The sequence below is a fragment of the Megalops cyprinoides genome, chromosome 2 (assembly GCF_013368585.1).
Source record: "Megalops cyprinoides isolate fMegCyp1 chromosome 2, fMegCyp1.pri, whole genome shotgun sequence".
NCBI lineage: Eukaryota > Metazoa > Chordata > Actinopteri > Elopiformes > Megalopidae > Megalops > Megalops cyprinoides.
The window spans coordinates 30,420,274-30,437,233 of record NC_050584.1 but is presented as its reverse complement, the minus strand read 5'-3'; the positions used below and the strand labels follow the sequence as shown (position 1 = coordinate 30,437,233).

Here is a 16,960-nt window from a genome sequence, read left to right as displayed (position 1 = left end):
CAACGGCGGAGAAAGTCCTGGATAGTGATTTTGCGCCGCAATTCAACAGGACCACCAGACGCGGTTTGGTAGCAGAGTGTAGTGGTCGGGAGGGAACATAGGCTTGCAAGGCCAGTGCTGAATTCATGAGAGCAATGGTGAATTTCCCCAGCAACCAAAACATCACTGGCCTTTTCTGTTACTCTCCATTACTCTGTGTTATTCTCTGTAACTCTGTGTTACTGTCTGTTATTCTCTGTTATTCTCCATTACTCTGTGTTACTCTCTGTAACTCCGAGTTACTCTCCATTATTGTTATTCTTTCCACACTCTCTCACTCCGTTATGACAGAACAGAACGTGATTACGGTGTAATTCAATTCCCTGTTGGTCACATGTGGCAGTGACAATTCTATGTACATCACTCGCACCCTCAGCTGTTGTCAGAAAATGACATTACACTACATTACATCATTGTCATTTAGAGGTCACTCTTATCCACAGTGCATCTGCAAAGTGGCATGAAAAGTTGCACAAACAACATCACTAACCACACATGAATGAGCACCAGTGCCAAACGTAGCGCTGAGATCACAGATGTGTGCCTAGATTGACATGTAAGCGCAAAACAATATGTATGACTTAAGGACTGTACCATTACCATTATAACGCTGACACATACCACATGCATGCTAGTAAACCACCACATACCCAATTACATAAAACTATGAAGCACACTTTTGGGCCACAAGGTCATGTTTAGGTAGGGGGGCTGAAGTGTAGCCTGAAGAGTTGTGTCTTTCTGTAGTTTTCCTGAAGATGCGTATTTAAAGACGCCCATTATTTACGCCTCTTTCTGGACAGACAGCTCTGATGTTATCATAAAGCAGAGTTAGTACGTTCAATGGGATATGCTACCCAGATGATCTGAGTCTGATGACACTGAATTTGATTCAGCATAATGCTTTTTGTGCATTATGCAGCATTTTCCAAGTTAAGACGCCCAGAGTGCCAAGATCCTTCGTACCCGTACGCATAACGTGTCACGTAGGCATATCAACCCTTGTCACTTAACAGGGGAATACACATGGCGGCACTCTGAGAGGCTTCATGTTTCCTGCTCTCCGTACGCATACCGTGTCACGTAGGCATACCAACACCTATAACGTGACAGTAGAATAAACATGGCTGCTCCCTGAAAGGCTTCAAACAGTTCTCCGGGTACTTTCTGCTTTGACAGCTGATCTCAGATCAGCTTATCTGCCCCAATCCAGAAAGCAGTCGTTTAGCGTAAATTATTTTTGCAGATTCAGGATCAGTTTATGAGGGCACAACGCGCCTACCCTAAACCGCAGTAGCGGATATTTGTATCCAGCGACGGCAGGAGCCAGTGTTGTTTCCATGGGGTGAAGATGGCTCCCTTCCCCGACGAGGTGGATGTTTTCACGGGCCCGCACTGGCGGATGAAGCAGCTTGTGGGTCTTTATTGCGAGAAGGTGAGGCTCATTTGAGATTTTTGGACGTCAAGCACGGATCGCTAAATTTAACAGGGTGGGAAAAACAAGGTAACGATTAGGATTGCAGATACCTGAACAGGCTACGCGTTACTTAGCATAGCTATGCGTAGCTGCTAGCTGTGTTATAGGGCGTAATGACTGACGTTAAATATCTCGCTAGTTTCGTTTTTTTTTCCCGAAAAACATTTTCAGGATGGGTACCTAGATGCCAGTTTCAACAAATCAGGCTAATCAGTAATCTTATTACGGTTCGCTAGCTGTTTTAGCCAGCATGTGCTGTATTTGCGGTGCAAATATATATGTACAAACATGTGTATGCGTCTTATATATCTATATAAATTATTTGTATATGTATTGCAATTATGTACGTGCCCTGTTTGCCGTGCAAACAGTAGAGCAGTGTTAATATTTATATATGAATTTATTTATTTACATTTAAATAGTCTAACTTAACGTTACTAGCTAATCAGCTTGCTTGCTGGACAGACGTTGTACGTAGCTAACTAAGTGATAGTAATCTTGCTATCTAACGTACATGTTGCTATACGTTACTTATGTTTAGCTACCTTGCTAACTTGCTTACTGTCAGCATGTTATTTTTTAAACGATCATGCCTGCAGTTAACTAGGTAGCACAGTACTGATCGCTGCTGTCTGGACAGGAATACCCATGAGCTAATAATTTAAGAAAATCGCAGATTAATCTAGCTAGCGTTAGGCGGGTGCATGTAAGTGTCTGTTTAGCTGAATTGGTTCGCTTGCCAATTGGATCGTTTGTTTTTCTTGTAGGTTAGACGTGTGTTTGGTTTAAGGCTTGTGACGGCTAACATTAGCTTGCCCAAAAGCTGTAAAACTACCAAGCACAAGTTATCGATTGCCAAACAGACGCTGTAGCTACAGCCATAGCTTGATAGCACACATGCTAACTAGTTAGAGGTAATGCAATCTTGTTATATAACCCCGATCGCAGGTGTATAAGGCAGGTAGGTGACGTTACGAACGTGCGTAGCTATGCATGTTTGCGAAATTAGATGGCTTTCTAACAGTAAACTTGTGACGTCTTGTTAACAGTTGCCCAAAGCGAGGCAACCGATGCGTATGAGATAGCTAACGTTATCCAATTTAGCCGCGTTACTCTCATCCTCGATCTTTATTCATCATCATTATTGCAATGCGTAATTTGCCAGCGCGTCCAGATCAAACACGTTATCGCTCGAAAGTTTGGAGTACAGCTAGCTGTTGCTGTACCTAACGTTAGTATAATGGGGCTGACATCAATGGTTGTCTTAGAAAGTTGAAGTCACTTGTGTCCGACTCGAGACACTGAGTGCATTAAGGGAGTTATTTAATCTCAAGACTTGTTAAGAGATAATAAAACGATTTACAGCTCGCGTCTGGGTGCAGCACACCATTGATATCCGCGAATAACGCAAAATGTCAGTGACGCAAAATGACAAATGACGTCATCCATTTAACGAATACACTGTGCTGCACAGTGGGGCCGGTCGGATAGTGCATTGAGGCGGGTTAATTCTACTTCTAATTCTGAAATTAACGTAGGACAGGTTAATATCTGCACCTTGGTTCCTGTCCTTACTCCAGTGCTGTTTGTCAGCCTTGCAGGTGTGAGCCTGACAGGTGTGTGAGGGGAGGAGCTTGCCCTCTTTGCTCTGTTGGGGGAAAATGACATCAGCCCTCCAACAAATAGTCACTGTGCTGCACAGTGGGGCTGGTCAGATATTAGATTCCATTACATTATTGTCATATAGCCGATGCTCTCATCCAGAGCCACTTATGTGGGTTACAGTTTTATTTGTTTATACAAGACATAATGCGTGGTGTTATGATGTAATGTATCTAGTGAGTTTGTAGATATGGCCCTGAAATACAGCAGCGGAGGGATGAAGGATTTTTACAGCTGGGTATTTACTTGGGTGATTGTGGGTTAAGTACCTTGCCCAAGGGTAGAAAAGCAGTGCTCTGTCAGGGAATTAAACCAGCAACTTTTTGGTTACTAGTCCTGCTCCTTACCACTACACCACCCTGCTGCCGATGTTTGCTGGTGGAGTTGAGTTATTAGAGAACTGGTGTTGTTACCAGAAGGTGTCAGGCTCCAAACCTGGGGGAACGCTGCTTGTTGTCCGTTGGTTCATGACTTGAGTTGCTTCTGAAATATTCATCGATAGGAAGGGAAGACTTGCTGAAATGCTTCTGGCTTCTGGCAATTATGGTTGTATCCTTGGGCCAGGTACCCCATCCAAAATATGTGGAGAAATGTCCAGCTGTATTCATGGGTAATATAAAGACTGTAAGATACAGGAGTTGCTATGCATAAGAGTGTGTACTAAGAAAAAACACAAAGCATGTAACGCGTTCAGAGTAGTTTGATTAGGCTAGCTTTCTACACCATGTGGCAGGCTAGCTAGCTGGCTAGCTGATTTGTTATGTTGTGTTTTTTGCCTTTGTTTTTTTTCCTGTCAGCTCTCGAAGACCAACTTCTCCAACAACAGCGACTTCCGCTCCTTCCTGCAGTCGCTGTGCGTCACCTTCCGGGAGTTCAAGATGCACGAGCAGATCGAGAATGAGTGCATCATCGGCCTGCTGCAGCAGCGCAGCCACGCCGTCTACAACGTGCACTCCGACAACAAGCTCTCCGAGATGCTGTCGCTCTTCGAGAAGGGACTGCGCAGCGTCAAGGTGAGGGCCGGCTGTTGGCAGAGATGGCGGCAGATTTACGCAGGACTTTAAACACTTAAACACTTCTCGCGTGGTTTTTAATTTCTCAGCGAAGGAGCTGGTTTGGTCTGAGTGCCTGTCGGTGCAGCGGGAGCGTCCCCTTGTTGTGAAGTGCATTGACGTGGTGCGCTAGCTACACGTGTGTTTCCCTTCTTTTTACATTCGGTGACACCCTGTGTTTAATTTCCTCGGGAGTCTCCACTCAGCGTAAGCAGAAAATCAGTTCCAGAGGTGCACTCATGCAAGTCTGCAGCGTGTTAGGTGCGTCAGCCCTGTCTAAATCAGCTCAGTGATTAACAAAATGTAAGACTTGCGCTCTTCCTAACCTAAACTTTGTGTGTGAAGTTCAGGTCCCCTCATCGCTCGCGGATTTGCCTTTGGGCAGTTGGAAATATACGCGCCAGGCAGGACACCCTGGTCCTGAGGAGCTTGGCCTCAAGCTACCACCTGCACCCTCAAAATCATGTATTGCTAAATAATACCATTATTACGCTGTATTAAATGTGTGCTTTTTGTGCCAGGAACAAGTCTCCCTGAGAGAGAGCGAGAAAGAGAGAGAGAGAGAAATGGGAAGAGAAGAAGAGGCGGTGACAATGTGAGAGAGAGGGTAGAGAGAGAGAGAGAGAGAGAGAGAGAGAGAGAGAGACGAGGGGAGAGGAGGAGGAGAGAGGGGTAGGGAGAGAGGAGAGAGGAGAGAGACGTTCAAGCTGAGACAGAGAGACAGAATGTTGGCGTGGAACAAAGCGCAGTATCTTATGTAAAAGGAAATGGCCTTAGCTTTGTGTCCAGTGCTGGAGTAGCAGCGTGTATTTATAGCACAGAGAGAGGTTGTTTGGGGCGCGGTGGCGTTACTGTGGGTGGTTACCGCGGCGCTGTGTTATCGCAGATAATCCCGGGCAGCTCTGATGGAGCTGATGGACACTAGGAGAGCAGCACGCCTCAGTGGCTGCCTCCCCTCTGTCCTCAGTCAGACCGAGTGGCTCTGGCGTGTCAGCAGTGATGCCGGGAGGGGGAGAGAGGGTTGAGGCCGAAGCTGATCCCGGCTTCTGTGGTCTCTAATGGGGCGGGTAGTGAGCACACCACCTCTGTGGCTGCAGGGCCGTTACCCACAATCCCTCTCTTCCGCTGACCCCACGGGGGCTGGAGGTCCGAGGGCTGGAAGGAGGAGCTCTGTGTTTGTGGTGACTGAAATGCAGGCCTCTCATTGGTGGGAGTGAGGAGGTGGAGAATTGGGGGTGGTGGTTGTGGCTGTTGTGGAGTCCTGAAGGACAATGCAGATCACAGACCAAGCTGAGCCAGGGCTTATGGGTAACCCTGTCATCTATGTCATTCCACTGATGCAGCATTACACCCGGGTAGGGCTGGACTGAACTTTGGAGGTGTGCTCCTGCATCAGCTATGACTAAAGGGGAAAAAATATGGGAAGAAACCTAATGCCACATACCGGGGATAGCTGTTATTGTGCTAAAAATAGCTATACGATATATCGCGACGGCTATATCGTCCAGCCCTAAACCCCGGTCAGATGCAGCGGTGTGTTACGCCCTAGTCAGGCGCAGTGGTGCGTTACACCCTGCTTATATGCAGTGATGCGGTACACTCTTCTCTCCTTTTCACAGAATGAGTGTGAGCAGCTGAACTACGCCCAGCAGCTGAAGGAGAGATTGGAGGCGTTCACCCAGGACTTCCTGCCCCACATGAAGGAGGAGGAGGAGGTACGTCTGGAGGCTGACGCTCTCACAATGTGCTCACAATGCTGCTACAGCATCTCACCTTGGCCTCTCAGCCTCGGATGCTGGAGGGAGGGGAGCTATGATTAAAGCACAACGTTCTCTCAGCGTTGTCCCAACATTGTAGGGATGCCATAGCACATCTGTGAAGAGATGCCAGAGGGGTTGCAGCTAACAAACACCAGCGTCTTTTTGTGTTCTGATTTTAGGGTATCGTAACCTCAGAAAGGTGCCTAAAGGTCACTAAACCCTTCGCATAAACACTCGGTCCGGCGTGACCGGAGTTACTCAATGAAGGATTGTCACTTACTTACCCTCTGGTAGCGGTAACAGCGGTGCTGTCCGCGATCCTGTAGCTCGGTGCGGATGCTCTGTGTCTGACCGCAGTCCTTCGCCGGCCGTTGTGACCAGTCGGCGGTGTCAGACAGGACGCCCCCCGCGCGGGGCCTGCGGAGACGCGTATCTGGTGGGCGCGTAGAGAGTCTGTGGCCGGCGTGGTTAACCCCTGGTGTGCCGGCGGCAGGTGTTCCAGCCCATGCTGATGGAGTACTTCACGTATGAGGAGCTGAAGGACATTAAGAAGAAGGTGATGGCGCAGCACAGCCGGCGCGGGGATGGGCACGGGTACGGGTACGGGGACGGCCTGCTGAAGGGACTGGGCCTGTGGAGCCAGGCCGAGGGGCTGCAGAGGGTCTTCAAGTACTCCGTGCACGAGAAGGCGGACCACGGTGAGTAGCTATGATCCATTTCCCCTCCGAACCCCTCCGAACCCTTCCGAACTCCTCCGAACCCTTCTGAACTCCTCCGAACTCCTCCGAAACACCTCCATAACTCTTTGTACCCCTCTGTACCCCTCTGAACACCTCCGTTCCAATAGGACCCCCTCTGTACTCTGGATTGAGTAGGGGTGTACTGAAATCATGAAAGGTTATATTGCAATATAGCAATGTGATGATACACACTATGGAGCTGGAAAACGGTTCTGGAAAATTGGCTGCTATCTGTTTCTTCTAAGTATGCTACTCATCTCGACAGAGTACGTCCAAAATGCACTCTTTGGTTTTAGTTACATTGTTTTAATAGCAGAGGCTGCAGTAAAGAAGTAAACTTGTCTTAATAAGTTGTACTTTATTGTTTGCGCTGGAAAGCACAGTCTGAATGTTGGCATCTGCTTTTAAAAGCTGAGTTTATTCTTTTATTTTAGAGCTCTTTATCTCAAGAGATTCCATAATGTACAGTTGAAATAATACATTTTCTTTATGATTGTACCAAGACGTTATTATAAAAATATTGTTTTTTGCAGATTTTATTCCTCAGGAATGAACAAAGAATCTTGTTCAGTCATAACTTTTCGTTCAAATTTTGGTCAAAGTATCGTGATGGTGTCAAACCGTGAGCCCAGTGTCGTTTATCAAACAGAGCCATCAGTTGAATGTATTGTTAGACCCAGAGGACTGAGTGTCCCGCACCCCTCTGCTGGGTGGGACAACTCTCTCCCTGTCAGCGTAGCTGCGGTTGCTGCGGCGACGCTGATTTAACCCATCCTGCAGGGTCCACCTCGGGTGGGACGGGTGTTTCCCCACGGATTCCCGGTAGAGAGAGGCGGAGAGGTCGAAGGGGAAGTCTCTCTGACGACAGCCAGGATGTTGCCTCACAGTTACTGTCAGTGGTGCCCGGGGGGCAGATCTGAAACTTAATGTATTATCAAACGTGTTGCAGCTGCTGTAGGGAGAGATAGGAGAGGCAGCGGTGTCCATTCACCTGGAGAGCGCTGATCAAAGGACAATCCCATCTCCCCCGGGTCTGGCGTAGTTGCTCTACTCATTATCCATAATTATGGAAATTGCGTTACATTACCGTCAGTATTTTATCCAGAACAGCCGACACAGAAGGAAATTATTATAAATCCATGAAGCCCCCCCCATTACATAGGGGAAAGGAGCAGAATGTCAGTACTGTTGGATTTAAATTGATTCGCAATAATGTGCCTTCAGCCAGTGTGTGCCATCTCTGTCGGTAAGTTTCTCTTCTTCTTCACGTTTTGGGTGGGAAAATGGGGTTGTCATTTTCTGAGTGACACCCATAAAATCAATCCCAACATCTGAGAATGTGCTTCTGCGAGGTGCACTTCATGTGGATCAAGGCAGCGATGACAAAATGAACTGCTGAACTGCGAGAGTGGAAGAGCAACATGAGAAAGACACATTAATAACATGAGATTTAACTGAGTGGATGATTGAGAGAGCTTGGATCAGTGAGTCATCTTTGTTCCTTGTGTTACTCTCCACAGAGTGTTAGTAGTAATGAGTGTGCTTTTTATTTTTTTTGGTAAATTTATCTGTGCAACGAGCACGTTTTCATTATGACTGTTATTAATTTTCAGCTCTGATTTCTGCAGGCTGGTTTTATTCTGAAAGAAGGAAGGCGGTTGTGCGTGTTGGTGGTCCCCTGTGACCTCTGACCTTCCAGCGCAGCAGGTCTGAACCCCAGTGTGATTGGGGCTCATGGCTCTCTCTTCCCTGCGTTTTTTTTCTTCCCAGAGTTTGAGAAGAGCCCCGCCCCCGCCTTTTCCCTCCTGCCCCCGGAGGTCCTGCTCAAGGTGTTCCGCTACCTGAGCCCCGAGGACCTGTGCCGCTGCAGCCAGGTGTGCGCGTCCTGGTCCGACCTGGCCAAGACCGGGTCGCTGTGGAAACACCTGTACCCTGTGCGCTGGGCCAGAGGTAGGGAACAGCTAAGCGCTGACCTGGGATCAGCGTATACCGTTTTTTTGGGTATATGTTTGAGAGTCAGTAGTGGTGACTGGGCATGTCAGTGTGCGTGTGTTTGTGTGCTTGTGTGTGTGTGCATACGTTCGTGTTTGCGTGGATGTGCAATACTGTCTCTTCAGCAATGGGTGGTCTGACGTGTCCCTCTTCCACTCAGGTGACTACTACAGGGGGCCCCCGGATGACCTGGACCAGGAGCCAGATGACGAGTGGGTGAAGAGCCGGGAGGACGAAGGCAGGGCCTACCAGGAGTGGGACGAGGATGCAGACATCGACGAATCCGGTATGGTACCTGCTGCCCAGCACTGCTGAGCTTATGGTGTCTATGTGTGGACTACACTTCCCATCAGCACCCCTCGTGCAGTGTCTGTGTGTGGACTGCATGTCCCATCATGGGTGCTGAGTTGTGTCTTGGCTCTGTTTGCAGAGGAGGCATCGAAGGACTCTCCAGCGATCAGCGCCGTTCAGAGGGAGAAGAGGCTGCTCTACGGAATGATTCAGAACCTCCTGCCCACAGTCGGCCCCTCCGTCAGATCCATCGTCCTGGCCTACAGCTCCGCTGTGTCCAGCAAAATGGTACAATGGACGGATGAGTGAATGAAGGAAAGAATGCAGCACGCTTACATGGCACCTTTCAAGGCAGAGTGCTTTACAGTGAGGGTGGGGTTAATGACCACATGTACACATACTGGAGCACTACGGCCTGGCACAGTGTGCTCTGCTGTCTCAGTCGTGGTCAGTGTCATTGCGGTCTCAGTCACTGTGGTCGCAGTCGTGGTTGTTCACCCTAAATCTGCACTTACCTCTGGCTTCTTTCCTTTGCTTTCTGCTCCAGGTGAGACAGATACTCAGTCTCTGCCCTAACCTGACACACCTGGACCTCACCCAGACCGACGTCACCGACTCCGCCTTCGACAGGTACGTCCTCTGTGTATTCCAGGTGGATTTGTGTCCCCTGAAAGAGCTCCTTCATAAAGCACTGTACTGTTTAAGCTAAGATATGCCTGGAGGAGCATGCTGTTCACTAGGTAACGAAGCATATCTGAGATGTGAAATGCGTTAATTTTTGACATGTTTGAGCCAGCAGCTGTTGGGTTGCTTGGACACTCATGGAGAAAATAAAAAAAAATGCATTTCCAGTAGTTTACACAAGGTAATGAAGTGACATACAGTACCTGCTAGCTCTTTAAATGCTCCATCATCTTCTGTTGCTAATATGAAAACCACATGTTTTTGGGAGCGTTGCTGGGGAAACCAGCATGTAGTGAAAGCCTCTCTGGCGTGTCTCTCCTAGTTGGGCATCGCTGGGGGCGTGTCGGACTCTGGAGCACCTGGACCTATCGGGATGCGAGAAGATCAGTGACCTCACCCTGAAGAGGCTGTCCCAGGGCCTGGGGGACTTGGTGGCCGCCAAGAGCCGGCCCGACCAGCGCACCAAGCTCCCCCGCGGCCCGGCCCCGCCCATCGCCCCACGGTCACCGCGCTTTCGCCAGGCCCTGGTGTTCCGGAGGAGGCCCGGGGGCCGTGCTGGCGCCCCCTCCCGCGTGTGGGTGCTGGACCCCGCTGAGCTGGCCGACATCGAGGACGCGGCAGAGTGGCGGCGCAGGGGCGGGGCCGTGGAGGGGCGGGGCTACCCGGAGACGGACGCACAGCCGCCGGCCCCGCCCGGAGGGACGTGTTGCTGCAGGAGGAGCAGGAGGCGTGGCCTCAGGACTAACGCCGCCTCCTACTGGCAGCAGCTGGCACCAGCAGGAGAGGCACGGTGCGGACATTCTCCCTGCTGCGCGGGTGAGGCAGCCCCGAGGACAGTGGGGGTGCTTTGCGAGCCCCCTGTGAAGGGTGGTGCGGAATTTCGGACTAAAGGCCCTGAGGAGAGGGAGGAGCGTTGGCCTGGAACAGGGGGCCAGAGGACTGAGCGGCAGGAGCCGCGCCGTGTACTGAGGCTCCTCAGCCTGTCAGGCTGCTATCAGGTCACAGACCTGGGCCTCAGGTAAGGCTACACCCACTTCCCCAGCTCTGCCTGGGGTTAGGCCCCTCCCACCCTGCTTTCCCTCCCCCCATGCGCTAGTTTAGACTCCACACACCCTAGATTAGACTCTCTGACTGCACTCTACTCTGACCGCACCCAGCCAGTGATTACACCCCTCCCACTTGAGACTAGACCCCGCCTACTCTGATCGCACCTAGCCAATGATTACGCTTCTCCCACTTGAGATTAGGTCCTGCTTACTCCGACCACACCCAGCCAGAGATAAGGGGCATGGTGTCCCGGGCTGGAACTACCAGTCCAGTCTCTACACACACAGAGTGAGGGATAGATTAGGACCTCGCCCCCTACATTTTCCTTAATTGACCCCCTGTGGATTGAAGGCATCACAGTCCACATCAATTCTCCAGTTCCAGTCAAGGGTACAATAAATATTACAAATGAATGCCAGCTTCTCCAATGAAGCAAACAACATCTGCGTGTTGATTGGATGTTGCGTGAAATTAGTCGCATGATGTAGAATTACTGTCAATTTTGTGCAACTTGGTTGCAGGTGAAGGTGCAAATTAGCTACCTGGGGTGTCACAACACAGTCGAGGTACAGCTTTGTTGTAAGGGTTAAAGTTTCTGTGCAAGTTGCCTGGTGTAACATCATGGTTTATTCGTTGCTTATGGGGTACCCTAGGATCCTGCCAAGGGTATTTGGGATGAATTATGTTTTGGTTAATTTAATTTAATAGCTCATTACTTAATTAGTTTCTTGTTTTTAATAAGAGCATTTTGTGTAGGGATTCTCAATATGAAAAGGTTTGGGAATTTCTATGGCTAGGAAAAGGAAGTGACTCAGAATTTGTGTTTAGTGCGATAATTAGCTCAGTGAAAAGGTGAATCTGCAGGACTGTGGAGGACTTGCCTCCAGAGATGTCGTAACTGGAGCCAGAAGAAAGCTCTGTGGCTGTAATGCCAGTGACGTGTTTGTAAGTCTCACTGGTGCAGGGATTCTGGATGTTGCTCCTGGTCGCACCTCCCTGCGCTTTCTGGGTAACGGTGAGCTTGAGGCTCAGGGCAGGAGCTGGGTGCTGGGAAGGATGATGTCAGTAACAGGAAGCCGGGCATTTTGTAACCTTGTCAGCCTCTGTTTTCCACCATTGCGTAAATAAATCGTCACTGGCCCTTCACAGACTGTGTTTGCACAGGGGCATAATGAATTCCTCAGGATTCTCACACACACACACACAAACACTCTTCCACACTGACACACACTCATTCACACTCACCCTCACACATACTCACATGCAGACACACACACACTCACACTGACATACACATACACTCGTTTTTCGGAAAGGGAGGATACTGAGCCTTCCCCCGCTGTTGCTGAACAGCAGACCCCCTTTCATCCCTGTCCCATTCACTGAGGACAAGCCAAGTGTCATATTACACAAACACACAAAATAAGGCTGAAGTAGTCTTTAGGTGCTGGTGACCCACAGTGAGTCACACACTAGCAAAACAGCAGAGCCAAGAGCTACCGCTGTTTTAAGGACAGCCAGGTGACACTGACCTCAGCCGGCCTGGCTCAGGTACATTAGGAGACATGGAGAGAGCAGCAGATGCATACAGGCATTGCAATAAAGCCGTTCCTCTCACAGTAGCTGCTTATAAGTGGCATCAGACGCTGGTGTGTTGCACCATTTGAACCAGCAACATGTATCTGACATTGCATAAAGGCACTGTTACAGAAGGTTGGGTTAGTGAATGTTATATGTGGGAAAGTTTGTTTTGTATTGAATTTCTTTAAACTAGCCTGCCAGTTATGTGGCCAGAAGTTAGTCACACGTCATTTCGCGTGGAAGATGTATTTGTGAGGGCAGGTGAGTGCAGAATGTGAGTTAGCTGAACATGTTCCTGGTCTTTAGAAAGTGATGTAGTCTCTGCTTTTTATTGGGGGAGGGGCTCTGTGGTCTGCTGTTTGTTTGTCAGTGTGTATATTGTTTTGTATTTATTTTGTGTTTATAGTGTTTTTTTCTGGTGTGTATAGTGTCTCTGCTCAGGTGTGGTGTGTGTATGCATGTTGTGTGTGCGTGCAGTGTGGTGTGTGTGTGTGTGCGCGTGCGCAGTGCATTTGACAAGGTGTGTGTTGCAGGGCTCTGGCACAGCGTGGGGGACTCCCTCATCTGGAGCATCTCAACCTCTCCGGCTGCCTCTTCATCACGGAGGCGGGGCTACAGGACCTGGTGTCCGTCTGCCCTGCCCTCAACGATGAACACTTCTACTACTGCGACAACATCAACGGTAACGTACAATCACACATTCACGCGCACACACACACACACACACACACACAGACACACACACACTCATACTCCCACACATACACGCATACATACACACACGCACACTCATACTGACAAACACACAAACACACTCACACACACATACACAAGTACTGCAACAACATCAACGGTAACGTGCACACACACACACACACACACACACACTACTACACCAGCAACATTAAAGGTAATGTATGCGCGCACGCACACACACACACACACACACACAGCAGAACGGTGGTCCGAGTGTGAGGCATTTGGCTCTGAGGCTGCAGGTGATCAAAGTGGCTCCAGACAGGCCTCATTCTGAGGGCTAATCGTTGTGATTTACAATATGCAGCACATCACCTGACTTTAGACAACACAGAGGGAAAATGAAGCGTGATCAGTGAAGAAGTGCTGTGAATCTCTGTCTCTCTGGGTGTAACCATCACCAATCTACTGCTGTTGATGAGAGACGCCATGGAAGGCTGGTGTGTGTCCTGGTTTACCCAGACTGATGTTCAACTCCTATGTACATTTACATTGGAAGAGTTACATTGGAAAAATAACATACTTGAGTGTGTTCTTCAGATGTTATTTAAAAAAAATGCCATATCAGATAAATTATTAGGTAAATTAAAGTAGAATTAAAACCATTTTATAAATCATATGTAACTCCTTCCATCTTCTAAAGCAGGAAGCCAGGCCTATTTTTAAACAGATTAAACAGAACATCTGATTTGGCATTTTTTTGTGGTTCCTTGACCAACTCTACAGTTTCCTACATGCTCCAGAATGCATCTCACCATTCTCCAGGCAGAGAGCCATGATGTTGGAGGGGTTACTGTACATTTCAGCTGAATTCTTAGCACTGCTAATAATGTTAATAATAACACTCCCATAAAAACACACATTGCTGCGCTGGTCCAGGACCGCTGCCTGAAAATGCTCTGCGAGCTTGTGCTCAGATTCTGAAAATACTGGCTTCCTGCAGTTGGTAAGCGTCTCAGGGAGAGTCCTGGTGGAGAGCCGCTTTAGTGCGCTTCACCCGGAAACACACTGACCCGTGAGATAAAGGGCGGCTCAGAAATTTGCCCGCTTAGCGGCTGCATTACGAAACTGCGAGCAGGAGGAAAAGTCTTTGTACGCACCAGCCCCCGAGGGGAACCCCGCAGGGGTGTCGCTCTGCAGCTCTGTCACACACCTCTTCACACCCCTAATGCCACCCCTCTGTGCCAGTCCCTCTCCCAGATAGAAATGTCATTTCCTCATTTAACAGCTTTGTGTTTGGACTCCTGTGTCCCCATGACGAGAGGTAAGTAAGGACCAGGGTGGAGGTCATAGGCTTTGAAAAGTGTGAAAATCCTGAGTGAACATGTTTAATATTCCCTAAATTCTACATGTGGGGGAAAAGGCAGTGCTTTGCAGTGTTTGTGCCAGTGTAGTTGAGAACTACAGGTAAACGTTGCGTACAGGTTGCTACAGCCAGATTTTTAGAATTACATAACTTAATGAGCAATATGCTGTTGTTGCGTAGTCCTCTGTATATTGTTGCTCCTATCTTGTTTGATCAGGTTAGGGTAATATCAGATTTTTTTTGTTCAATGTGCCTCTCAATGCAAGTACAGATGCGAATCTATTCCATTCATCATTTACAAGCTATAAGTCTTTTTCTGAGTACAGAAAAGAGAGGGGAAAAATGCATGGAAGTATCTGGTTGCCCGTACCAATGGTTTTTGCTTGTGTTGTACTCTGCCTCACTTGTAAATCACTTTGGATAAAAGTGTCTGCCAAATGAATAAATGTAAATGTAATTTACCAAGGTCATGCACCTGAACGCTGATGACACAGCAGTGTACCCAACCAAATTCTTGCCTCGGGTTTGATTTTGTAGTATGTAGTATATACATGTATAAATTGTATAGTTTTAAAATGTATTTTATTCCAAACCTCTTATGTGTGTGATTGTAAATGAGGGCTCAAGGTTTGTAACATTGCTGTAATGTCGCTGTGGTGTTTGGCTCTAACTCTGGTGCACCCCTCTCTGTTGCTGCCCAGGTCCCCACGCCGACACGGCCAGCGGCTGCCAGAACCTTCAGTGCGGCTTCCGGGCGTGCTGCCGCTCTGGGGAGTGAGCTAGCCATGCCGCCCCCGCCGCCCCCCCCGCGTGCTCGGTGTAGCTCTGCCTCTTAAGGTTCTCCATCCGCACTTTAATTTAGGGCCGGCGTCCGCTGCCTGTCCCCCTCAACCCCACCCCCGTTTCCACACACGAAAAGGACTTCCGAAATATAAAACGAAGTCCCTAAATCTTCACCGTTTCCATCTGTATTTCTGAGAAATACTTGTTGAAAGAAAAAAAAAAAAGAAACTATAATGGATGAAGCACATGCCAATGTTTTTGTTTTTGTTTTCAGATTTGAAAAGGTAGATGCTTTACACTTTTTTCCCCCCTTCACAGTAGTAACATTTGCTTCTGAAAGTCAAAGCGCTGTTCTAATCTGTAGAGGTTTTTAACCATGTTGAACAGAAGGTGACATGGAGTAGATTAGTTTCTCAGCAAGTCCATCACTGCTGCTCTTAGTCTTAGGCCACTAACAGTGATCACCGCACTCATAGTCTGACTGGTTGCTTGATCTTCCCTTCAGTATAGATTCCAGCAGAAATACATTATTCATACTTGTGACATAGTCCTCTGCAGGTTCATGGGCATATTTCGTATTTGCATCTTTAATCCATGCTTTGCTTTAATTTCTTATGGCAAAATGACCATTTATCTGTCAGCGAGAAACCTCCAGGAGAGAAATGTAACACCTGCGTGAGGAGCTGGGTGAATAAAGTTTCTTCGTTACAGTGAAATCCGTGACTGGACTGGATGCACTTTGGCTCTGTGACTCATTACCTAAACTAAGGGATGCGCCTCAGTCTCCCTCACGACCCCGAGGAACAGGGTCATGTGTTTGATTTACCTTTCATTTAAAAAGGTGTGTGTGTCTGTATGTGTGTGTAAGAGATGGTAGGACTGGGTGTGGTCACACAAGGCCCTAGAGAGCCAAGAGGAGGGGGGAAAGTGTGCTGGTACCCATGGCACTGTCTTCAGCTAATGTTACTGGGCAGTGACCATCCTCCTCAGGGGTGTGTAAACCCCTGAGAAAAGGACCGAGCCTCATCAGAACGAAGACCACTGAGGGAGAAGGACGAGTCTCCCGAGCCAAGGTTCAGTTGCGACAGCTTACATTACCTTACTGGCATTTAGCAGATGCTTTTTCAAAGAGCGACTTACATCAGTTTTTTTTTTTTTTAACGTTATCCATTTTACATAGCTGGATATTTACTGAGGCATTTGTGGGTTAAGTACCTTGCCCAAGGGTACGACAGCAGTGCCTCAGCAGGGAATTGAACAGGCAACCTTTCGTTTTATGCGTCTTGCTCCTTAACCATTATGTGTATCACTAGAACTGCAGATCAGGTGGTTTTTGAGTTGCTCCACAGATACTCATGGTAGAACAGAACTCTGCAAGCTGGGCAATCACACAGAAAGCACCTGAAACTACGTCTTTCTTCCAGAGCATCGCATCATCCGGAACTCCATGCCAATGTGGCGTCGGGTTTTTCAGAACAGGAAGCAAGTGCATTAAGATACTCTGACACTGCTCTCTGACAGGCTGAGCACACTGAGTGACAGGCAGTGGGTGGGTATGGATGACACACAGTCAGAGCTGAGTAAGCAGCAAACAAGTGGATGAGGCATTGAGACTGATGGTCTACCTTTGCAGACTGCGTTCAGGCCTGTACAACACACTGTTCAACCTGCTTGGTGTCTCAAGCCGTGACGGTGACAAAGTGACCGATGAACCTTAAAACCTCAGTCACGGGGTCCTCACCACTGCTGACAAAGTGACCGATGAACCTTAAAACCTCACTCACGGGGTC

At 48.5% G+C, this 16,960-nt stretch overlaps 1 protein-coding gene across 1 annotated transcript; it reads left to right on the top strand.

Annotated features, from left to right (window-relative positions):
- The first annotated feature begins 1,357 nt into the window (after window positions 1-1,357).
- fbxl5 (F-box and leucine-rich repeat protein 5) lies at window positions 1,358-15,863 on the top strand. The gene is made up of 11 exons (XM_036521863.1): window positions 1,358-1,474; window positions 3,976-4,191; window positions 5,850-5,945; window positions 6,484-6,688; window positions 8,501-8,680; window positions 8,883-9,008; window positions 9,153-9,301; window positions 9,561-9,643; window positions 10,020-10,715; window positions 12,859-13,007; window positions 15,089-15,863. Exons 1-11 carry the CDS (start codon window positions 1,391-1,393, stop codon window positions 15,163-15,165), a joined length of 2,061 nt encoding a protein of 686 aa, XP_036377756.1. The 5' UTR covers window positions 1,358-1,390; the 3' UTR covers window positions 15,166-15,863.
- The last annotated feature ends 1,097 nt before the right edge of the window (window positions 15,864-16,960 follow it).

Bases quoted from the DNA above. Each gene is read 5' to 3' on its own strand.
- fbxl5 (XM_036521863.1), top strand. From the start codon at position 1,391: ATGGCTCCCTTCCCCGACGAGGTGGATGTTTTCACGGGCCCGCACTGG. The intron at 6,689-8,500 runs GTGAGTAGCTAT...TTTTCTTCCCAG, and splicing joins GCACGAGAAGGCGGACCACG to AGTTTGAGAAGAGCCCCGCC. The intron at 13,008-15,088 runs GTAACGTACAAT...GTTGCTGCCCAG, and splicing joins CTACTGCGACAACATCAACG to GTCCCCACGCCGACACGGCC.